At 41.4% G+C, this 24,627-nt stretch overlaps 2 protein-coding genes across 2 annotated transcripts in view; both read right to left on the bottom strand.

Annotated features, from left to right (window-relative positions):
• LOC123287442 (GTPase IMAP family member 1-like) overlaps positions 1-24,627 on the bottom strand; it is a 221,816-nt gene that overhangs the window by 69,257 nt on the left and 127,932 nt on the right. The gene's annotated exons all lie outside the window — the stretch shown is intronic.
• Positions 306-23,667, bottom strand: LOC123284760 (GTPase IMAP family member 4-like). The gene is made up of 2 exons (XM_070515888.1): positions 19,255-23,667; positions 306-16,639 (listed from the first exon to the last, which is right to left on the bottom strand). Exons 1-2 carry the CDS (start codon positions 19,559-19,561, stop codon positions 16,074-16,076), a joined length of 873 nt encoding a protein of 290 aa, XP_070371989.1. The 5' UTR covers positions 19,562-23,667; the 3' UTR covers positions 306-16,073.

Genomic DNA, 24,627 nt, shown 5'->3' with positions numbered 1-24,627 from the left:
GACCCTGATGCATGCTAATGCTTCAAAAAATACAGAGAAAAACCTGACTAATCAGCTTCTAATATTAAGAGAATATTAATAGAGCTTTGTCAAAAGATGACAGCCTTGTAAGACTGGGCATTTCCTTTAGAATGGATCCTCTATATTCTATCACATCTCCAATTTGCATAAAAGTCCCTGGTGTAGTCAGTAGGCAACAACATTTTATACAGTAGAAGTCCAGATAATAAGAGATGGGGACACCCCCTCATCTTACAGGGGGAAGAAACAGAGAGAAAGGCAGAAGAATAAAGCAATCAGATGTGTGTCCTAAATTTCCAGGTTCAGAAATCAAAAAGCATATTAGATGAGTGCGTTCTAGTTACTCCTTGAGCTGTGGTCTGGGGAGTGCCCTCAGAGGAAAAGCCTTTTAAACATGGATGTCACCCTATGTGTTCCTTGCTCCCAGGATTGAATCACTTCAGTTTCTATCTGGTTTCAGGTGCCTTTTTTTTTTTTTTTGGTGAGGAAGATTGGCCCTGATCTAACATCTGTAGTCCAAATCTTCCTCTTTTTGCTTGAGGAAGAGTGGCCCTGAGCTGACATCCGTGCTCATCTTCCTCTATTTTATATGTGGGATACCTGCCACAGCATGGCTTGATAAGTGGTATGTAGGTCCACACCCAGGATTTGGACCTGCCAACTGTGGGCCGCCAAAGCACAATGCACAAATTTAAACACTACACCACCGGGCTGGCCCCTCTGGTATTTGATTCTTAATAGTTTATCTAAAGTTGATCTGTAGGATGTTTGGTCTATTGCAAGCCTCTGTGCTATTTTAGAGACCACACTCAAGCTCGACATTTTATTTTCTTGTCCTTTCCTTGGTTCGTGTGTAAAATGAACAGGAGATGAGAATTATATGAAAATTTGGTTGGGAGACTGTCATAGGAATTTCCCATGGGGGTGAGAGTGAGGTCACCACAGAGCGAGGTGGAGAGCACACTCATCCACGCTGTATATGGCACACGCTGCTAGTCACCTGCTTACTAGCCACTTGCCCCTTCTTGCTCACTGAGAAAACAACAGTTCGCCTTGTAAGACCCATGTGCCCATGTGAAACACTAAATCGCACAACGTTTCTTGCATTTGTCGTAACCACATGATGAAGAGATGTAAGCAGACGTCCTGTGGGCATGTCTGGGTTGGCTTTGCATTTGTGTTTTAAGAGCCATTCTGTCTTCCTTATAGTTTCTATCTTCTTTCTGCCTGCAATTCAGACACGAGGCTAAAGGAGAAGGGTCCATCTTGCCACTTGGAGGACAAAAGTCATTTGCAAAGGATGGTGGTGCAGGTAGGGAGAAAAAAAAACCAAGTTCTTTGCACAATTACGTCAGCTCTGGACTGGCCACCTGTAACTCCTTGTTATATCAGAATTGAACACTTCGTTTGTTGAGCCACTGCAGGAAAGTTTCTCTGATGTGCAGCCAAACACACTCTCTAGCTGATGTTCCGGGACTCATGAGAGGTGCGGCCCGACCAGCCATAGGGAATTTTAGACCAACAGCAGCCGAGTTGTGCTGAGCTCAGCAAAGGAGCACCCCAGGGGCACTGCCTGAACTGGGAAATTCACTCTGGGTTACACCGGCTTGTGGACTGCCTTGACGGGGGCCAGCAGGACTTCAGAGACCTGACAGACTAGGGACATCACCCAACAGTAGAGAAGCAGGGGCTGAGGCCTGGGGACCCCATCTTTCTCCACAAACCACAATGTCACGTAAGGCATCCATCCCCCACTGAAGGACAGAATCACGATGGTGGGGGCTGGGCTCTCTAAGTCACCTAAATAGAGAGCTGAACACCTTCAAAAGGGGCTTCTTAATGGATCAGTGGGACCGGTTTAAACAAGAGGGAAAGTTTAGTTATATCTGTTCCCTAGAAATGATGGATGGGAGCTAGGAAAGATTATAAAATCACAGACAAATTACAAATTTACGTTTTCTCTCTGTGCCCTCAATGTAGTATATGTTTGATTTTGCTGTGCAGGCTGTTTCCAGGAATTCCAAATTGTTCCACAAGAAGCAATTGACTTACAGCCTCAGGGGACTCATTTCCACAAGCTTGTTCAAAGCATTTTTCCTACCAAGGCGACTATGACCTCAAAAGGAATGAAAAATAGAGCTATAACGTCTCTGTCGCATTATGCTCTCTCATAAATCCTCTATCAGAGATCTAATGCTTAAGAAAGTACGTGCCACGTAACACAGCAACCGTGTTTATGAAGCAAAAAGTACAGGAAATGCAAGGAGATGTGGACTAAAATGCCCTAATAATAGGAGACTTCAATGCACTGTTATCAGTACGAGTCAAATCAAGTAGACAAAAAATAAGAAGGGAGACAGAAGAATTAAACAACATAACGAAGAAAGTAGATCTCACAGACATAGAGAGTACACACTCTCTTTGCAACGATAACAGAGAATACATCTTTTTTGCATATGCACATGGAACATTCACCAAAATTGATCATACATTAATAAACATTAGCAAATGTCAGTGAGTTCTATAAAATAAAAATATTACAAACAACACTTTCTGATCACAACGCAATAAAACCAGAAATTACTTCTGAAAAATAGTCCTTCCATCTGGAAAATAAAATGCTTTCTATTAAACAGCTCTTGTTGAAAAGAAAAATACAAACTGAGACTTTAGAATTTCTTAGAAGTCTTAGTAGTGAAAACACTAAATATCAGAAGCTATGGAATTCTTTTAAAGAGATGATAACAGGAAAATGCACTGCACCAAAGACTTTTTCAGTGAAAATAATTAAATTCTCACTTCAAAAACTTTTTCTCACTAGAAAAAGTATGATAAAGTAAACCAAGAGAAAGCAAAAATATAGAAGACAAAACTAGTGTAGTAGAGAATAAAGAACATTAAATAATTAATAATTCAAAATCCTGATTTGTTGAAAAAATTAAAATAGACAAAGTACTCAGTAACTTGCTCAAGAATAAAAGAGAAAAGGGGCGAGCCCGGTGGTGCTGCAGGTAAGTTCGCATGTTCTGCTTCAGAAGCCTGGGGTTTGCCGGTTCGGATCCTGGGTGTGGACCTATGCACTGCTTGTCAAGCCATGCTGTGGCAGGTGTCCTGCATTTAAAGTAGAGGAAGAGGAAGATGGTCACAGATGCTAGATCAGGGAGGAAAAAGAGGAGGATTGGCAGGGAATGTTAGCTCAGGGCTAATCTTCCTCAAAAAATAAACATAAAAAAAGAGAAAAGAGCACAGATAAAATTTTCAAAATGACAAGAGGAAATAACTATTGAAATAGAAGAAATTTTAAAAATTTAAAAGCCCTTTGCAAATAAATTTGAAAACCTAGATGAAATGGATAATTTCCAAGGGAAATACTGGTAACAAAAGTTGTCTCCATTACAGAAAGAAAATTTAAATAGACCAATTTAGATGGAAGAAATAGACAAAGCTATTAACAAACCACAACACAAAGTAAGCACCAGGGCCAGATTGTTTTGCGTGAAAATTCTTCCAAATCTTTAAAGTCAAGACAGTTCCAATGCATTGAAATGAAGGGAAATTTCTGAATTGCTTTTTCAAAACAAATATAATATTGATACCTAAGCCTGGTACAGACAGGACAAAGAGGTGAAACTATAGACTGATAAACAAATGACAAGCAATAGGATGTATTGAAGTATATGATGTCGACGAAAATAATCCATATCCAATCTATAAATGAAAATTTGGGTGAGTTTATTCTGAGCTTAAATCTGAGGATTATAACCCGGGAGAGTCTTTCCACAAAGGAACAGAGCGCTCCAAAGAAGTCGGGGTATAAGGGTGGTTATATACCCTTGTGGGGACCTAGAATTGGCCACCCCAAGATATGTCTCTTTGGCATCAGGATTATTTGAGGCTCATTGCTTTTGATAAACTGGGACAGGGAAGGAGGAATGGAACTTGCCCTTTGTTAGGACACGTTTACATTTGTAAGGTAAATCTATCTGTAAAAGGTGCCTCCCTCTCTGTACCAGGAAGAAGAAAGGCGATGACCTACTCTCCAAAAACTCTTAATCAATACCAAAGGCAAGGACTTAAAATCTGCATTTTATTGTACTAGTCTGGTAACCTCTTGTAACTAACTTCCCTCCCCCTCCCAACGCTGGCATTTCTTAAGGATTAAGCATCTTTCCTTAGGCTAGGAACCGATTGCGGCGCTCATCTGTGACCCCCCCCCCAGCCCGAGGCAACACACCTGCCACCCTGCGGGTTCACTGAGACAGCAGACCTATCTGCTATTTCCATCAAGTGCTGTGCTGACAGAGCAGCCTCGTGACTACTGTAAAAGGGACTTTTCAATCACATGTGAAACACCCCGTTTGGGGGCTATATAACCACTCTGTGCACCCCACTTCTTCGGTGCCCTTTCTTCCTTCGGGAAGAAAGGCCCCGGGCCATGGTTCCTCATAAAGCTTTGTTTAATTTTCTCTTTCTATTCTGTCTCATGTGAATTTAATTCGTTCTCCAGCTAGACGAACCCCCATTTGGGGAGAGGACATGTCCTCCTCCCCTACACCCTCAAAGAGGATGTTTCACATAGGATTGAAAGGTCCCTTTTACAATAGTCGCGAGACTGCTCTGTTGGCACAGCGATTGATGGAAATAGCAGGTAGGTCTGCTGTCTCGGTGAACACAGCAGGGTGGCAGTCTGTTGTCTCCAGCTGGGTGGTCACAGGTGAGCTGGGAGGTGAGTGCAGCAATCAGTTCCTAGCCTAAGGAAAAATGCTTATCCCTAAGGAAATGCTAATGTGGGGGAAAGTTGCACCTTTATCTCAAGGGCCTTTGTTCTGGCCATAGGAAATGTCTAAGTAGATATGCAATGCCTGCTCAATAGCCACAGTCAGGCCCTTTTGAAAAAAAAAAAGTCAGGCCGAATTAGGTTTATACCAAATGGCTTCCTCATATACTCCAATATATCCTATTGCTTGCCATTTTTATTTGTCATTTCCCCCTTTTGATCTCTAATCTTTCGATAGAAAGCATTGATGATCAAAATATTGTCCCTCGGCGCCAGGGTGGTTGCTGCCTGCCCTGGGTCCATCATGTCCCTCGGTGCTAGGCTTTTATTTCATTTATTTGCCTAGTTGTCCACGTTGGGGGGAAATAGTGGACAAGCATGGAAGTATATTTATTAACAGAGGAAGCATTTCATATGTTATGTAATTAATTTAGATTGTTGCACAAACATTGCATATGCGCTTTTCTATGACACCTTGCATTTACCTTGTATATGATTATAGAACAAGTACAGTAACGATAATAACAGAATTTTTGAAAGGATTAGTCTGAAATGCATTCTTAGTCATAGTCTCTAGCAGAAAAGGAAATTTGTCCAGGGTTATAAGACAGATCAACCATCTCAAGCCGCCGAGCAATCATTACTCTAGTTTGTATGCTACTCTTACAACACTGAGTAAAGAAAACAACAATTAGTTTGAATATTATGCTAGTACAAGAATTCCAAGAAGTAGTAGAAATAGGAATTCCAATCTGGATTGGAAAAGGGAACTGATACCGGAAGGGAGCTAACCAAACAACTCAAGACTGGGTGTCAGATCGCATAAGGCATCCACTTGCTTCTTCATGTTTTAGCAGAGATGACACATTGGAAGATTCATCAGGTATAAAAACACAGCATTCAGTCTGAATGATTGCACACGTGCCACCTTGGGATGCTGTAAGAATATCTAAGGCCATTCTATTTTGAAGGACAGCCTTTCGCATTAAAGTCATTTCAGTATTTAACAAGGCTATTCCTGCTTGACTATTATTAAGGGCTTGTTGAGTAAATTTAGTCAGAGCTTCTATATGTAATATGACATCTTCTAGCCCCAAGAAGGAGCAAATATAGCTGCAAATATAGCCATACCAGTGAAACACTGAACAAGCCCATCTGGCCTTAAAGAGAGGGAGATTGGCAACAGGTTTTAACTCAGCCTGACTCCTTCCCTGCGTTTAAAGGAAACTCAGGGTGAAGTGTTTTAGCCATCCAGGCAGTTGCCAAGGCCAAAGATTTGTTCCACATAACCATTGAGTTCCATTAGGAGTCACTCGATAAATTCCTGGCCTTCAAGACCAGTCTATTCCAAATTAATCACTTTAAGTATGATAGCATTCCAAACAATTATAAAATAGGTATAAAGTTTAAGCATAACAAAGGTTTAAATGAGGAGATATAAGCTTGGGAATACAGGCCTGGTCCGGAGTCTTGGGACAGCTGTCTACAACAGATGTCGTCTTCTTCTCCTCCTGGTATTGTCCTTTTCAACAGGGCTGCAAAGAGTCTTATTTGATGTCTCCTTCAATAAATAAATTCTTCAGGTTACAGTCCATGATCCTTATGTTCTGGGACTTCTCTGTGAAAGAATCAGCTACAAATCTTTCATTTCTTTTAAGCACCACAATAAGACCATGAAAACAATGTAATACATCCCTTAAGCAAACCTGGTTTATATATTTCTTCATTTAATTGCATAGGCTGTTGTATTATTTAAAGAGGAGACAGCCGATGTTTACAAAAAGTATAGATCTAAGATTAAAGAGCACTAGCATAAGAGCTTTTGGCCATGAGAGAGTAAATGTTTCTGAAAGCTTGCCAATTAACTTTTGGTTGTGCCATTAGTTCCTTTTACCAATACTGAGGATTGAGGATGATAGGCACAGTAGAAATGCTGCAATATTGGCCAAACATTACAAATAGATTTGAGTTCCCCCAGTCACTGTGTAACTCGGGAGGAATTCCTCAAACAGGAATTTATTCTTTTTGATAATAATTTACCTAAAGCCATCGCTCTTCTGCAAGGAAAGGCCTCAAAACAATGTGAGAACATACAGATCATTACAAGATATGTTTATCCTTGAGATGGTGGCATTTGGACAAAGTCCAATTGTCATACCTCAAAGGGTCCCTTAGGAAGGGAAAGTGCCCTTGTGACCCATGGAGTGGGTTTCTTATTGGGCCCCAACCACATGTGCGAGGGGGTGTCAAAAATTCCCCCTTTTGACTGCCACATCTGTTTCTCTTGTTCTGTGGCAATTTCTTGAGCCTGTAGAAGGAAATCTTTTACTGGGTTAGCAGAGTTAACAGAAAGTAGCAGGCATTCTTGAGGCTAGATAGTGTAACATCCTCACCTACACTTAAGTAAGACTCATTTGTAAACCAAATTAAACAGTAGAATGCAGTCATGGTCTTCTCTACCTTGTGATGTTGGAAGGTAACAAGGTTAATGGTTGGAGCAAATTATAAATTAGTTCCTGCATCCAGGGGGCTGGCAGTCAAGAAGACTTCTAGATGTCAGAGTCAAGGCATCTTTTTGCAGCTTGAAATGTCTGATGATGTCATCGGGCATTCAGGTATCTTTTTGAGTGGCTTACAGCTTACACAGCAACAGATAGGAATCTCTCAAGTTTCTATCAAGTTGTTCAGCTTCAGTTTGCAAGGTTTCAGGAAAAAGAGCATGATCAATTCTCAATGATTCCAAATGAAAATGAGGGAAAAATTGAAAACATTAGTTTGGAGGTTTGTAACCAGATATTTCAGTAGAAGAATTCAGGATGCAGTTCAGTTCACAGGTAGAAAAAGCCTCAAAGACAATTAACAGAACTAGGATCTAATATCCACAAATGTGCATTATAATTTTTCACTGAAACAATACTTCTCTCTAAAATCACCCTCATTTTTACCAAAGATAGTCAAGTTAAGACTAATTGGTTTGCCAAAATAAGTTTAGTTTCAAGAAACTTGGCCCAATTATTTACATAAGTGCAGCAAGAATTGCAATTGATCATATAGGTTCTTAAATCTGCTTTGCTGGAATTTTTCATGAGGAATCTCAGATTGAACTTTAAAGACTTCTTGAGGCCAGAAAAGCCAAGCCAAGGATTTGTGCCATGAGGCCTTGCCTGCAATACCTTGGATTTGGGTGACTTCTCTCCTTTCTTGAGATTCCCCAGAATATTTCGAGGTTCATTGCACCTGCCAGATAAGCAAGCTTCCTTACTTACCAGGTAAGATTGCTGGAATCTCTCTCTGTAAAGCAAGGTACCAGGCCCATATTTCCAAGTGGCTTTATTTCCAGAAAGTCAACCTTATTCCTCAAAGGCAGTATTGTCATATCTGAGTCTGTATCTTTCTCTCAAACATGACATTCCAGTCAAAGTTTTGGTAAGATAACAAATGTGTACTGTTACAAGGAGAACAGATTCTTATTGAACTTATGCAAATAACTATATTGTCAAGAAATAGCCATACTCACTCACTAAGTTTCCAAATTCTGGAGGGATCAGGTAGGGAGAAAAAGACAAATGTTTCAGTTTTGCTCACAAAGGTATAATTTCACTGATTGCTATAAGACATGGTTAGCATAAGAGAAAAGATTTCCTTAAATCTGAGAAAACAAAACAACACATCAAAAACAATATTCCAAACAAAAGTTGTAAAAAAAAATTATAATCATCCTCAGTTCATTCAGTCCTGTATAACTGGTTCTTGATCTTAATCTGTTAGCAGCTTTGTTTTTTAACATTAAAACTCATTTGCTTAATTGGATTTATTTTAATCTCAGTCTATGTGACCAGGCATAAAACTCCTTTCAGAATTTCTCCTTCACAAACCTTCTACAACTTTCTTTTTGCCTTCAGAATTTGTCCCATGCTTTCTTTCTTCTCTTCTAGTACATTAGGACAAATTTATCTTTCTTAACCAACCAAACAAAAATATTTCCATTCTTTATACCTTCTTTACTGAAAACTTACATTTTAACTTTCCTTGAATGCAGAGCTGTTTTCCTTATTAATTTCCAATGGCTTTAATTACATATGTTAATTAGAACTTTTAACCATTAACAGACCCTAGTAAACACTAAAAGGTAAGCAATTACAAATTGTCTTTTATATCAGCATTCTAAACACTTAATTTCTAGGAACACATCACTTTACAGTAAAAGACCCATAGACTTTAGCATCTCTGCAATAAAAACCAAAAGCAGATAAACTTAGATGTTTAGCAAAGTTTGTTCTATCCAATCCAAAAATTACCCAGATACTCAGATTTTTATCATTTAACTTGACTTGGCAAAACCAAAAAGAATTTCAAAGGTGTTTTTTTTTTCCAAGTATACAGACCATAAAACAGTTATTGTATCCACTTTTATCTATTTAAACCGTTTGTTTCCAACACTTATGTTCAGATTACCTATGAAAACCTCATGAGACATGAGACAAAACTGGTCCTCATTTAAAGCTATTATTTTGCTGACGAATTTCTAACAGACAACATGAACTTATTTGACTAGTAAACCCAGGCTGCATGCCTGCATCGTATGCAAATACCGACAACTCTGACAAGACTATTTTCAATCAAACCAACAAACTTAAACAAGCTTTCATTTACCAAAGGTTAATTCACAAGACGTTAACTTTGAAAGATACTGGGTTAATTTCTACTACATTTAGAATTTATGTAAGCACTTACTTTATGCCAAAACTCTTGATTACTCAGAAACTGGGTTTTAACTCAAATTACATTCCAGGTTGATCTACCTGTCCAACTGCATCACAAAGGCACAGAGAAACCCAAGTTTTCGATTTTACAGAAGGTCCAGGTTCTGGTCAGGTCCAGCCTGAACTTAACCTCGACTTGGTGACAACAGAAGAGATGATGAGCAAAACAGACAAAGAAAAGAAGAGATGAGATCAGACCTCGCCCTCATGGCCTCTTCCAGAGGGTTATCAAGATAAGAGTCACACAACAGTTCCCATGCTGGGCTCACAACCCCAGCAGGACAGTTCACAGAATAAATCACAGGTCTCCCACCCTTATAACTGACTCAGTAGGTGACTAAAATACTCAATGAGTCAACTGTCAAGAGAGGGCACCCCACTTAGGGTTGCTGGGGTGATCAGGCCCAGAAACCCAAAGTTGGGGCTCCCAGGGGTGGAGCCTTTTACTCCTTAAAGATTTCTTTGTTTCCCGGTTGCAAAGCTAAAAAGGAGGCAAAAATGGCCATTGTAACTCTAAGAGAGATGAAGACATTTGGGTTAGTTCTATTCAGAAAAACTTTTTGTAAGCGCTTACTTTAATAGAAGGAATAGAGCTCTTTAGAAAAGAAGGAGATGAGCTCTGAGATTCCAAAGGCAGCTGCAGAGGAGATGGAAGGGATAAACGGGGTGGGACAGTTTCTGGCTTCTTATCCTTTTTAAATTCAGATACAGTCTCTGCCAATTTACGGTTAGTCTCCTGTAAAGAATTCACTATCATTTTTACGTTTTGAAGCCTCTAAATGCCAATCATAATAAGCTTCCCATTCTTTTGCTTTAGTTTTAGAGCCGGCTCTTTCTACTTGTGTGCACAAATACAGTAGCTTTGAGATATCGAACGTTCCCCACTTTGGCCACTTAAGTCATTCTTAGTTAATCCTTCCCATTTTGTTAGATACTTGCAAGCATTGTTTCCATACAGCAAACCAGCTGGAGTTCCATTGGGAGGTCGTCCATCCGGGAGCTGGCCGGCTTTAAAAAGCACGGTTTTCCCATTTTCTTTTTGCTTGTCTGTTTTTGTTTTTGTTTTTGTTTTTTTTTAAATAAAGTCTGAACAACTTCTAAGGACAGTGTAGTGGGTCAGAAGTGTGCTGCTTGTGAGTGTTACTCCCCATAGAAAGGTCGTAAACACTCTCTTACGTGCCTCGGTTTTTCCCTCCGGCCGCCTAATACTGCCGTGGGAGCTCGGAGCACAGGTGACCAGCCCTTATGTGCGCGTCCCTGGACGAGCCTGTAATTAATTACCGTGAATGAGAGTTGAGTTCCCTATGGGACCGCTGCACGTCGCGAGGATTGATCCTCTGACACTCCCGCTGAGGTCCTTAGTCACCTAAGGGCGCCTTTTGGTAAAGGCCGGGAGGAGCAAGTGTCCCTTTTCTTCGGAGCTGAAGACATTCAGTCTCTCATTTCTCTATCAAGCAGTTTGTTCAGACTCTATAAACACAATTCTTTCCAATTCAAAGCCAAATTAAAAGGACAACCAACCCAGCTCACTCCAAGCTCCTCTAAGCCCCTGAGGCTTAGGAATTCTCTCTAGGTTTTTCTCCACCTAGGAACTGTACCGGTACCCCTCAAAACCTCTAGTCTTAAGACCTTACCCAGCTCATATAAACTCTTGGACCATAGACTTAAAATAAGGAAGTCCGGGTTTCAGGAGAACTCACCAAGGTCACCTGAAGAATGCAGTGATCCGGGGGGCTCAATGGGCCCTTATTGGTACCGAATGCCGGTTCAGTGTAGATTCCAGGTAGCCTCCGGTGGGTTTCTCTGAAATCCTGCCGCGACTACGCCAAGAACTGTTGACGAAAATAATCCATATCCAATCTATAAATGAAAATTTGGGTGAGTTTATTCTGAGCTTAAATCTGAGGATTATAATCTGGGAGAGTCTTTCCACAAAGGAACAGAGCACTCCAAAGAAGTCGGGGTATAAGGGTGGTTATATACCCTCAAAGAGGATGTTTCACATAGGATTGAAATGTCCCTTTTACAATAGTCGCAAGACTGCTCTGTCCGCACAGCGATTGATGGAAATAGCAGGTAGGTCTGCTGTCTCGGTGAACACAGCAGGGTGGCAGTCTGTTGTCTCCAGCTGGGTGGTCACAGGTGAGCTGGGAGGTGAGTGCAGCAATCAGTTCCTAGCCTAAGGAAAAACGCTTATCCCTAAGGAAATGCTAATGTGGGGGAAAGTTGCACCTTTATCTCAAGGGCCTTTGTTCTGGCCATAGGAAATGTCTAAGCAGATATGCAATGCCTGCTCAATAGCCACAGTCAGGTCCTTTTGAAAAAAAAAAAGTCAGGCCGAATTAGGTTTATACCAAATGGCTTCCTCATATACTCCAATATATCCTATTGCTTGCCATTTTTATTTGTCAATGAGGAAGCCATTGGGGTTAAAACAGAGCTGGCCTGACCTTGTTTTTCCAAAAGGGCCTGACATGGCCTGTATCTGCTTTAAGTATTTACTGTGACCCAAAGACAAGAACAATGCCCTTAAAGATAAGGATGTAACTTCCCCCACATCAGCATTTCCCTGAGGATGAGCATCTCTCCTTAAACTAAGGATGGATTGCTGACCTGCTGTGCTCACCTTGCAACCACCAACCTGCTGCATTCACCAACTTGCTGTGCCAGCAAAGCCATCTTGTGACTATTGTAAAAGGGACATTCCAATCACATGTGGTACATGCTCTTTGATGGTATACAACCACCCTGAACACCCCCACTTCTTTGGAGTGCTCCATTCCTTCGTGAAAGGGCTCTCCCAGTTGTGTGGTCCTCAGGGTTCGCTCATAATAAACTCACCCCAATTTTGATTTATGGATTGTTCATGGATTATTTATGTCGACAAGACCAAGATCTTTTATAAATATCAATACAAAAATACTAAATAAAATATTAGCAAGGATATTCCAACACCACATTAAGAATGTGATGTATTATGACCAAGTGGAATTTAAAACAGAAATGAAAAAATGATTCAATATTTGGAAATCTATTAATATCATTCATCTTGTTGACAAATAGAAATGGCAAGCAATAGCATCTATTGGAGTATATGAGGAAGACATTTGGTGTAAACCTAATTCGGCCTGACTTTGTTTTTTCCAAAAAGGGCCTGACTGTGGCCATTGAGCATGCATTGTATATCTGCTTTAAACATTTACTATGGCAAGAACAAATGCCCTTAAGATAAAGGTGCAACTTCCCCCCACATTGGCATTTCCTTAGGGATAAGCATCTTTCCTTAGGCTAGGAACTGATTGCTGCACTCACCTTTGACCACCCAGCTCACCTGTGACCACCCAGCTCAAGACAACAGACCTGCCACCCTGCTGTGTCCACCGAAACAGCAGACCTACCTGCTGTTTCCATCAATCTCTGTGCCGACAGAGCAGTCTCGTGACTACTGTAAAAGGGACATTTCAATCATATGTGAAACATCCTCTTTGGGGGTATAGTATATAACCCCTCTGTGCACCCCGCTTCTTCGATGCCCTTTCTTCCTTCTGGAAGAAAGGCCCCAGGTCATGGTCCTCACATTTTAGCTCAGAATAAACTCTCCCAAATTTTCATTTATAGATTGGTTATGGATTATTTTCGTCGACATTGTGAAAAGATTTAAGGAAAAAGAATCACAAGTTATTCCCATAGATGATTTTTAAAAAGGCTTTGATGACATTCAATAGTCATTCATGATAAAAACTCTCAAGAAAATAGTGATTGGGGGATACCTGCTTAATAGGATTATACACACACATATACACACACACAAATACATCTTATATACTACTGTAGTCAAGTATCTCACTTACTTAACTGGGAAACACTGAAGCCATATCCAGGAACAAAGCAAGGATGCCCATACACTAATGTTCAATATTATAATGGAGGTCTTAGCCAATGGAATTAGACAAGAAAAATCAATTAGAGGTATAAGAATAAGAAGTGATAAACTGTGGTACACCCCTAAGATGGAATAATACTCAGCATAAAAGAGAACAAGCTATTCATACAGACAACTTGGATGATTCTCCAAAATGATTATGCTAAGTGAATGAAGCCAGTCTCAAAAGGGACTTGGTTTCACTTGTCTCTAGATTCTCAGCGTCTGGTATAAAATCTACCATGAAGTGCGAACAATCAATGAATGATAAGGAATGGATGAAGAGGTATAGACTCCCAAACTGTTGAGAGAAGGACACATGCCACCTGCCTCCTTTGTATTCATCACAATGGGTAGTATTTATCAAGGACCTTCTGCTCTGAGAGACAGATGGGCAACAATGCTATCAGGGTATTTCACATGGGCATCTCGTCTCCTGGCTGATTCTCAAGACCAGAACCTTTTTTTTTTTTTTTGGCTCATCTACAACGTAAACCTGAATGCAAGGGTAAGAATAATTGAATACATTGACACAGAAAGTACCACTGCAGTTAAAGACTTTTTTTTCAGATTAAAATTGTATTTACTTTTTCTTGGGAGGCATATATGGCCCTTTGGTTATATATTTGCTTATAGAAGATTCTATTGCAATAGGATGTTAGATTTGTATCCCCCAACTTTGGCTAATACTCCAATGATGAAAACAACAGACACAAAATGCACCCACATTCTGAAGAGTGAAACCAAATCCATCTCACTCAGAGGAACTATTTCTAAAGGAATTGGGAGCATCTCTTTGTAGTCCTTCTCTTACCCTTGAGCCTTTGCTAACTTTTATTAAGTGAACAAACTCATTTTTGTTTTGGAGAAATAAGGGAGAGGTCTATGTCCTATTCTGAGCAAATGGCTTGGAGCATGGACAAGCCAATTTCAAGTTGGCATAAGCCACATATACCCACCAGGACATGTTGGTAGAACATGGAAATGTGCTTTGGGAAATCCTAGAAGTTATCAGGTGAGGGGTACCCCGTGGAAAAGTAACAAAGGGACAGGGACTCTTGCTGTCCAAATATTCAAGGAAATTTTTGCCCCAGGAAAACCACTAAGGTCTCAGAAACCTTGGTTACACATAATTTCTATCAGCACATAATGAACGAAACCAAAGAGAATGTCTTTGTGGTCTTTGACTGGCAGAGGGGTTGAGAACATGGTTCCAATCTTCCAGGGAAAAGGAGGAGAGATGTCTGGAGGGTAGACCAAAACTAGCTCGAAAATCCTCTTGAACTTTTATGAAAAAGTGAAATTCATCCCTGTGTTCTTAGAAGACGTAGCAGAATAGTGGTATTAAAAAAAAAAGAGATTCCAATTGTACACAAATATGAGACAACAGAAAAGCTTTATTATAGTAATAATAAGCAAATAACTCAACTGGGTGGGAGCAGCAGTGTGAAGGTGACCCGCCAAGCAGTAAGTACTCAAGCTGTGGGGTTATGGAGGTGGGGGCGCAGCAGTTACTTTCACAGAAAAGGAGAGGACAGGTTATTCAGCAAATTGGTCACTTTGAGGTTGGTCAGAGTTTCTACAGATGCATCCAAATGCACCAAATATTCTTGTCCTATCTGTTGAGTCTCTGTCTTTCTCACTTTCTGGCATTTCACCTAATTGAGTTCTGAGAGATCCATCTTCCAGGAACTCTTCATCGACACTTCAATGGGGAGACGATAAGGAACAAATTGAGCCCTTCTGTGAAAACGGAATTAAACAAATTTACATGCATGGAGAAAGAATTCTCTAAGCATCTCCATGGGTGAGTACCAGAGCACTGCTCTTGCTCACTCACTGTCCTCCTAAAGGGAAAGTAAGTGAGAAAAGCCCCAGGGCGTGACTGTCTGCCAGTCTGGAAAGAATCTAGAGAGAAATCTTTACTCGAGATGAGCAGAGAGAGCTCGAGGTCGTCTTCTCTGTTCTCCTGCATTCCTTTTCTCTGTGTCTCTGGGAAAGAATTCACAAGGTAGGGAGCATCAATACTTTCTGCTTTGGAGTTTCACAAATTGAGAATTTGTCCCTCCCTGTTAAATCAATTCAACATCTACCAACTGCCAACAGCGAACTTCACTGCACTCCTGAGTCCTGAGAGACAGAGACCAGCGTGCTCTGACTTTGGGGAATGAGTGGCAGGGCCACCTGAAAATATGCAAGAACTATCGACAGATTTTCATTAAGCTTAATCTTCCCTAAACAGCCAGGAGATGACAAAGGAAGCAATCTTCAGTGCTCCAAAGATTAATTCCAGGGTCCTACTCTGACTCTCAACCTCTTCTCTGGCATTTCGCTGCCTTGAGGCACAGACAATCTCCCTTTCAGCTAACTCCCTCTCCATTTGTGCCATTATCTTCTGCTGCTCCAGCTCATCCTCCAGCTTTCTGATTTTCTCTTCGTACTCCTCTCTTATCAGCGCTTTCTCTCTCTCCAGCTCTGCTCTGTAACGTTCTTGCACCACTTCGATTTGTTTCTGAATCTCCTCCTCTGCTCTTTGGTACATCTCATTAAGGTAGCATCCTCCTTCATTCTGCATCACCACGTGCTCGACCTAGGCCAGCAGTTGCGCCCTCTGGGCCTCCTGCTCAGCTCCCATCGCCTTATTGTTGAACAAACAGTAGCGATCACCAAACTCCTTCATCAGCTCTTGAATGACTTTTGGAGCTACCTTTAGGTAATCGCGGAAGTGGGTCTCTTCCAAGTCATCTTTCCGGGTGAATAAGAGAATCATGTATCTCCTAGCTTTGTGTCCAAACATTTTCAGGATCTTCTCAGTGGCCTTCTGCTCTTCCTGCGTGTAACGGCCCAGCGAGACCACCAGGAGCAGAGGGTGAGGTGTCGGGGAGGTCAGGAGGATGCAGCGAGCAATCTCTTTGCACGTGTCAGCATCCTGTACCTCGGTGTCAAAAACGCCAGGCGTATCCACAACAACAATTGTTTTCCCGTGCCATGAGCTGCTCCCTTTCTCGCTGGACTTGGTGATGGATTTTGCTGCAAGGCCGAAATTAAACATTTTCTTTCCAAGGATGCTGTTCCCTGTTGAACTTTTTCCTGCTCCAGTCTTACCCACTAGGACAAGTCTCAGTTGCAAATCTCTGGGGTTTTGGTCTCCAAGCCCTAAGTCAACAGGGAACAAAAGCCACAGTGTTAGGATCCACCTCCAGCTGTTTCCCCCCCAGGACCCCCACCCAAGGGCGCCCCCCACTGTTGCCCACTAGCATCCTCTCTCTTCAGTTATGTGTGCACTCACAGGAACTCTAGAGAAAGTCCTGTGGGCCTGATGTTCCTCTTGCAGTGCTTAGGGAAGGCCCAAGGACTTTTCAGGATTCCCTTGAGGTTCTTACTCTGACTTTTTTAGTTAAGTAGCCCACAGAGGAGGGAACAGGATGGCTCAAGAAGTGAACTCTGAGCTGCTGCTGGTAGCTGTTCCTCGTAAGATAATGCAGGAAGCAACTTGAAATCTGACTTGGGGACATCGCAGTGGGAGATTATTTTCCCCCCAATTTCTCTCCAAAATGGGACTTTTCTTCTTCCCATTAAGAAGTCAGGTAGGTGGGTATCCAGCCCATCGTCCCTTTATATTTCACACATGCAACCATCCTTTCAAGGATTATGACCCACAGGAGAACAAAACACCGAACATTGAAAGTTAACGACTTTAGCTTTAGCAAATCAGGAAGAGGCAATGCTATATATATTGATAGAAATTTAGTGAAGCTTTTATATTTAAATTAAGAGGTGGAAGAATTATAGCCAGCAAATATTGACAGTTCTCTGGAGTTACTATCAAATCCTTTGATAGTTAATAAATGAAAAAAAGACCATACCGATTAACATCAGTAGAGTTATACTTTCTTAGTTTCATTGGTTAAGCATATTCCACTTTCTGGGGAAGTTGAAAGTTAATTTCAGAGCAGCATAACATGTCAACTGAAACTATGTCTCCCAAATAATTGTGCCTTGAGTCAGACAACAAATAATCTCTATGGCTTTCTCTGTATTTGTATTTGGTAATTCTCCGCATAGCTCTTTAATGTGGCTATAGAGTTGGAGTCTGGGGATTTGTTAAGCACAGACTGGGAGCAGACGGAAGGCAACTGATGAATGCATTTGAGAGCCTGTTTCTCCAAGAAGGTAGACCGTCCCAGTGTAGCCCTCGAGTAAGATTGGTTCCTGCATAAGGAATCCTGTGTTACAACCATTGATTTCTGCTTGGAGGAAATGCATACATTATCATATCACAACATTACAGACAATGTTATTAACTCCATTTTGATTTTTTGAGATACTTCAACATTCACTCACTTCCTCAGACCAAAAATCTAGGAATGGCTCTTGATTCCTCTCTTTCCTTCATTTTCCATTCCCAACCCATTAGTAAGTTCCCTTGGCTCCATCCATCTCCTCTCCATCTTGAAGACCATCATTCTAGCCCCAGCTACCATCACCACCCATGCCTCAGTTGTCTCCTAACCGGTCTCTCTACTTCCTTGTTGCCCCCTCAGTCTATTCTGTAATTGGAGCAATCTTTTAAAAATATCAAACAAACAGAAGAGAGATGTTGCAGAAACTGCCACTCTGGCTTCCGCAAAATCTGTAGCTAATCCCCATCCCTACACACTTTATGCTGAGGTTTTAGCTAATCCAGAGATTCACAAAACCATCCCTAAAGTAGAATTTCCCACATTTGACAGCCAGAATCCTGGAGTGAGAGAAGTAAATTTCCAGCAGCTGAGAATATTGCATGCAGGATGGCTAAGATTATCTAAGGAAAAATGTGGGCAGGACTTCAGATTATTATTTGGTTATCATCACCATAGAAGACTCCAACCTAAGGCTGTGCTGAGGGCTCTGGTTGGCTATAGAGAGAGGGAGTAGGAAAATCATGAGAGGTGAAACAAAGGGCACCAAAGGCCAGTTCCAACACTGCAACAATTTGCCAATGTGGGCAGCATATGGATGACTATCTATGCGATAGATTGCAGATATGGCCCTGAATGATGCCCATCTCTCTGTACACATGCTTCTCTGGGATGTGGATTTGCAGCTCCTCCCATCACAATGCTGAGCATATTTCTCCAGCCTTTGAATCTGCCTGGGCTGTGATTTGTTTTGGACAATAGGAAAGTAAAACCGTGATGTAAGCAGAGACTTCAAAAGTGCTGATGCGTTCTGGCGTGCCTTCCCTTTGTTCTTCAGAACTCTGCAACTGCCCCATGAAGAGGCCTGGACTAGCCTCTCTGATGATGAGAGAAACAAGGTCCACTTATCTCTGTCACCCTGGCCCACCCAAGAGCCTGCTAACTACCAAACATGCCCATGAGGCTGTGAAAACTTATCCAGTTGCATCCTGAACCACTAGCTTACCACAGGTATATGAGCGAGTCTGGCTGAGATAAGCCAAGTTAACCCAGACCCAAGAACTGCCCAGTTAACCCACAAAATAGAGAGCCAACTAAACGGTTGATGTTTTCCGTGACTTAATTGTGGGGTGGTTTGCTAAACCAGCAAAAGCTCAACTATTGTGGTTGATTTCCATGGCTAAGGGAGTAGAAGGAGGTTATGTGACAGAACTGGATGAGGTTGTCTGTTGAACTTGTTGGTTATAGTGAGGCCACTAGAAGCAGGGAAATTAGGGACCTGAATGAGGAATCAATTACTCCCACGTTCCTCCTTCCCAGTCCTCTCCCAGGCTGAAGAGAGGGGCAGAAAATCAACCAGAGAGGCTCCACCTGGCTTGGTGTGTCCACATAGTGGGAAGTAGGACATCAGAACCCTCATCGAGCCTGGGATCAGTCCAGATAGTTCTACCTCTCTTCTTCTTCGCTGTTCTACTGCATCATGAGGAGAAAGCATAGAGGGTCGGGGGAGAAATGACAGAGCAGGGCGAACGAAGAGAAAATGAGAGAGGAGGTTGCAAATGGTTTGCTCTTGCTCAGACAGGAACCCTCCTGGCCTGGGGAGCCAGGGCACCCTCTCACCACGGCAGCTCCTGGGTTCGCTGGGGTTGGAACATGAGCTGTGGTATCGGGCTGCCATTGTAGTTTGAATTCCTGTAGATAAAGAAACATAACTATGTCATTTTAGGGAAACGGAGAGTGACTGGAAACCGCAACCTCCTGTAGCCAACAGTTTCTTTTTTCCATAAACTTGCTACTAGATTTCTTGCCCCTATTTCCCAAGATGTCTCCTCAACTCTCCATTTTCAGATTGTTCCTCTTTCTTTACACAAACATAAATGCTTCATGTGCTTCCTCAGCACTGGCTGTGCATGCCCTTCCCCCACTCTATTCAGTGAATTACTGCTTTGAACGCCATTTATACGTGGCCTGTAGCCTAGACTCTCCTCAGAGCTCTGAACTTTTATACCTCATGCAGCTTCTCCATTTGGCAATTCCACATGCATCTCAAACAGAGCTCAGCAGAAACGGAACCCTCGACCTCCACCTCCACCTTCATCACTGCCCATTTCAAACAGCATCACCATTCAGCCAGTGGCTCAGGCAGAATCTTGGGGTCACCTACAACTCTTCTGTCTTTACCTGCTCATCCATCTAGCACCAAATCCTATTGCTTCTACATCCAAAGAATGCAAAATTATCGTTTTCTCTTCATCTTCGTGTTAATCCAACCCACTGTCATTTGTTTGCAATGTAACAGGCTCCTAACTGATCATCTCATCTTCAATCTCTTTTCTAGTCTATGATCAGATGCCTTTTTAGAACTAAAATTTGATTCCTTTTCTTGTTTAAATTCTTTAATGGCTTTCTATTGCTTTTTTAAAAAAGGAGTTGAAAGTCCTTGGATGGTCCTAAGACCCTGCGTGATCAATTACTCTCTCTCAAAAGGCTTTATCACCACACTGGCCTCCTCATTGCTCCCCAAGGTCCTTCCAACTTCCAGACCCCTGCGGCCCCGCTCCCTCCCCTGGGAGCACTCCTGCTCCAAGCCAGTGCCAGCACACTCCTGCTCAGCACTCAGCCCTCAGCCCTCTGACACTTCTCCAGGGAGGACCACTCCAACTTCCCCACACAGCTCACCCGCTCACCCATCTCGATCCCTGAAAGCTTCACATTTGCTTATAAATTCTATAAATGGTCAAAGGAATCATTTATTTGTACAAGTATCCTCTGAGCAGTGACCCTGCAAGAGGCATTCATTTGTGAGGCTCAGCCTTGAAAACAGATTACAGCCTAAAATCAGCAAAGACGGGGAACAGGAACCAACAGGAAATAGATTCTGAGAGTAAGTTGGCCAGGAGGGTAGATACAGACCCAGGGGAGCGGTCCCCTCTCCACTTAGCTTAGGGCTAATCTTCCTCAATAAAAAAGAAAAAAAGAAAAAGAAAATTTGCACGGAAAGGCAGATGACATGGAATAGGCAAAACAATTTCAAAAAGAAGAAGGAAATGGAGGACTTACAATACCTCATATCAAGATTTACTGTAAAGCTGTAATAATCTAGATGATGTTCTGTGGGTGAAGGGATAACACAGAGATCAATGGAAAAGAATAGACGGCCCAGAAACACACCCATATTTAAATCAATTGATTTACAGCAAAGGTGCCAAAGTAACACAATTGAGAAAAGATAGTTGTTTCAACAAATTGTGTTGAAATCGCTAGATATCTGTGTGGACAATAATAAACCTGAATCCTTTCCTCACATCACACATAAAAATTAGATCCAAATGGACTTAAACCTACACGTAAGAGCTAACACAATTCTACTCCCAGAGGAAAATATAAAAGAAAATCTTGGTGATACTGGGTTAAACAAAGATTCCTTAAACAGGACAAAAAAATAAAAAACACAAATGAAAAACCTGAAAATATAGACATTATCAAAATTCAAATTTTTGCTCTTCTAAAGACACACTTAAGAAAATGAAAGGCAAGCCACAGACTGGGAGAAACTATTTGCAAAACAGATCAAACATAAACATGTATCAAGAACATAGAGAGAATCCCTACAAATAATAAAAAATCAAACAACCCAATATGAAAAGGGACAAAAGATTTTATGAAAGGGAGGTATACAAATGCCCAATAAGCACATGGAAAATGCTCAACTTGACTAATCTTTGGGGAAATGAACATTAAAAGCATAATGAGATACCACTACACATCTGTGAGGAGACTAAAGTTGAAAACACTGACAATACCAAATGTTGGCAGGGACGTGCTTTCATAGATCGCAAACAAGCATACAAAAAGGTACCACATTTTTGGAAAAGAATAAACAGTATCTCATAAAGTTAAACACACAAACCAGGAAGCCCACTCCTAGATATTTACTTAAGAGAAATAAAAACATAGACTTGTATATGAATGCTTGTTATAATGTTTTAATAGTTGAAACTGGAAACACTCAAATGTTTATCAATTGGTGAATGAATAAACAAATTCTGGTATCTCCATACAGCTATGGGTTAAATTTTATCCCCTAAAAAGATACATTGAAGTTTTAATTCCTGGAACCTCAGGATGTGTTCTCATTTGAAAATAGGGCCATTGGAGAAATACTTGGTTAAGATGAGGTCATACTGGAGGAGGGTAGACCCTTAATCTTGAAACGGTTAGTGTCCTCATTCAAAGAGGAGAATGCTGTGTGACAACAGAGGAAGAGTCCTTGAGTGATGGGTCTACAAGTCCATGAACACCAAGGATTGCTGCCAACACCAGAAGCTAAGAAGAAGAAAAAGCTAAGAACAGATTCGCCCCTAGAGCCCGCAGAGAGAGTGACTCTGCAGACACCTGGATCTTGGATTTCTAGCCTACAGAATTCAGAGAATAAATGTCCATAAGTCACCCAATGGGTGGTGCTTTGTTATGGCAGCCCAAGGAAACTAATGTGCATATCATGGAATTCTAGTCAGCAAATAAATTGAACAATGAACATGCCAAAAAGAAAATGAATATGCCACAGCATGGAGGAATCTGAAAAGAAATGCTAGGCAAAAGACATCAACCACAAAAGACTACATCTTGTAGGTTACATTCATGTGAAATTCTAGAAAAGGCAAGACTGTCATGACAGAAAGCTGATTACTGGTTGCTTGGGACATGGAGGAGAGGATTGATTCCAAAGGCCATGAGGAAAATTGTTAGGTGATGGAACTATTCTGTATGTTGATTAAGGTGGTGGTCATACATCTCTGTAAAATTACCAAAACTCATCAAGCTGTACACTTAAAATGAACAAACACTATTTTATGAGAGTTAACATTTGAAAAAGCTGAAACCTGCAGCTGTTTAGGTACAACTGAATGTAAGTCAGATAATTGGTCATGGAAGGATGATTATACAACTGGCCACCAGTCAGCACTCTACCGATGTCCACACCCTTTGACAACAGGAATTTGTCTCTCTTCCCATCCAGATATGAGGTCTATGTCTGCACCTCTTAAAGCTCAAAGCCTCAAAGACTTTGCAGCTGATTTTTGACAATTTCTGCTCTTTTGTGCATTTCCTGTTTCTGCTTCACAATTTGACACCTTTTTTTCAACCTATGAACCACCTTCTCATGCATATCAAAATATGTGTACCACTTTACTAGAAATTATATGGTAAAGAGACCTGAGGATGATTCTCACACATCACAGCAGGGTCCCCAGGAAGAATGTGGACTGCAATGATGTTAGCCCATTTCTCAGAACCTTCCACAAAAACAAGAAGGGTCTTTGTAAATTTACCTCTGCAGAGCAACCTTCCTCCCTGTCTCCACCACCATTTCCTGCCTCATTGCCTTCACCTTTTATCTTATCTATCACACTGAGTTGTGATCATGACCCAGGACAGAAAGGTTAAGATGCAAGGTCCACGTCCCCCACTCTGTGTGGGAGGGTGCTCACAGTGGACTCAGACCTGGAGAGGAGGCCTAATTCAGGACACTCACACCCTGTCCTGAGCTGAGGAAAATGACCAGGGCCGTTAGTGAGTGCAGGTTGTTCTGCCTGTCTCTGCTTTTAGAATTCTGATGATGGAGCTTAAAAAGCCTAAACTGTTTATGTGAAATTTAGCAGGTCAATCTTTTTTTATTGTTACTTATTTTAAAGTAATAGCAACTTGAAATTAGTATTTGAGTTTCTCTCTTTCCAAGTTGTGAATGACCACAAATCATTCTGTGTAAGGATAAATATGTCAAAGTCATTTGCACATTCTCTCTTATTATATTTTATTTCTACTTAACAAGAGATCAGGGATTTCAGAGTCAAGACAACAAACTGGCCCTATGCTAACCATTGTGGGAAATGATTAACATAAATCGTAGACCACAGACATCCTCTCATTTTGCAACCCCTAATTAAACCACGATGTCACAGAGAACTTCAAAGTAGGACCATCAGTGACAAGAGGTTTCAACAAATCTCTGGAAGGCAGAGAGAGAGGAAGGATGCATTGGGGCAGGACATCCCCAGTCAACACAATCCCAGAGATGCTATAGGTGAGGTGGCCTCACACAGTGCCTGGAGCACCTCGGGGAGGTCCAGCTTCGGAAACTTCGACTACGTGGAATGGGGCTGTGGGGCGGAAAGTAGGGCATGACATGAATATGAGACAAGTGATTCTGCCATCATCCCCTCACTTCCCCCTAATTCAGAAACCTACACTTCAAGGTCTCTCTTCCCCAGTGTGTAATTAGAGGGCTCTTCTCTAAAGATTAGAACATCTCCAGAGGAAAACCTATGCATTCTGGCATTTAGGGTTCCCTCTGCATAAAGCCTGTCCCTCTCTCTCACCTCAGGTGAAGCCGGCAGTCATGACTCTCACTCACCACATGGAACTTTCAGGTAGCTTTTGTGATGATTTATCCTTAAACATGAAAAGACAATCAGGGAGAACTCACATTTGAGAAAAGACTACAACATGAAACCGAGACAAAAGAGACAAAGATGAACAGAAAAATAACTCTAAAGGGAGCCATTAACTCAGGGAAAAAAACAAAAACAGGAACAAACTAACCAAATAAATCTAAAGAAACTTCTTTTTCAGGTATCTAGATTATTGATCCTCCCATTGAAACCAACTAAAAATACTAAATGATACTACATATATTTTCTGAAAAGCATGGGTGAGCAGGCAAGAAAATTAGTTTTCTCAGAT

The sequence above is a fragment of the Equus asinus genome, chromosome 1 (assembly GCF_041296235.1).
Source record: "Equus asinus isolate D_3611 breed Donkey chromosome 1, EquAss-T2T_v2, whole genome shotgun sequence".
NCBI lineage: Eukaryota > Metazoa > Chordata > Mammalia > Perissodactyla > Equidae > Equus > Equus asinus.
Note: the sequence above shows the minus strand (reverse complement) of the source record. Positions and strands in the feature narration are given on the sequence as shown.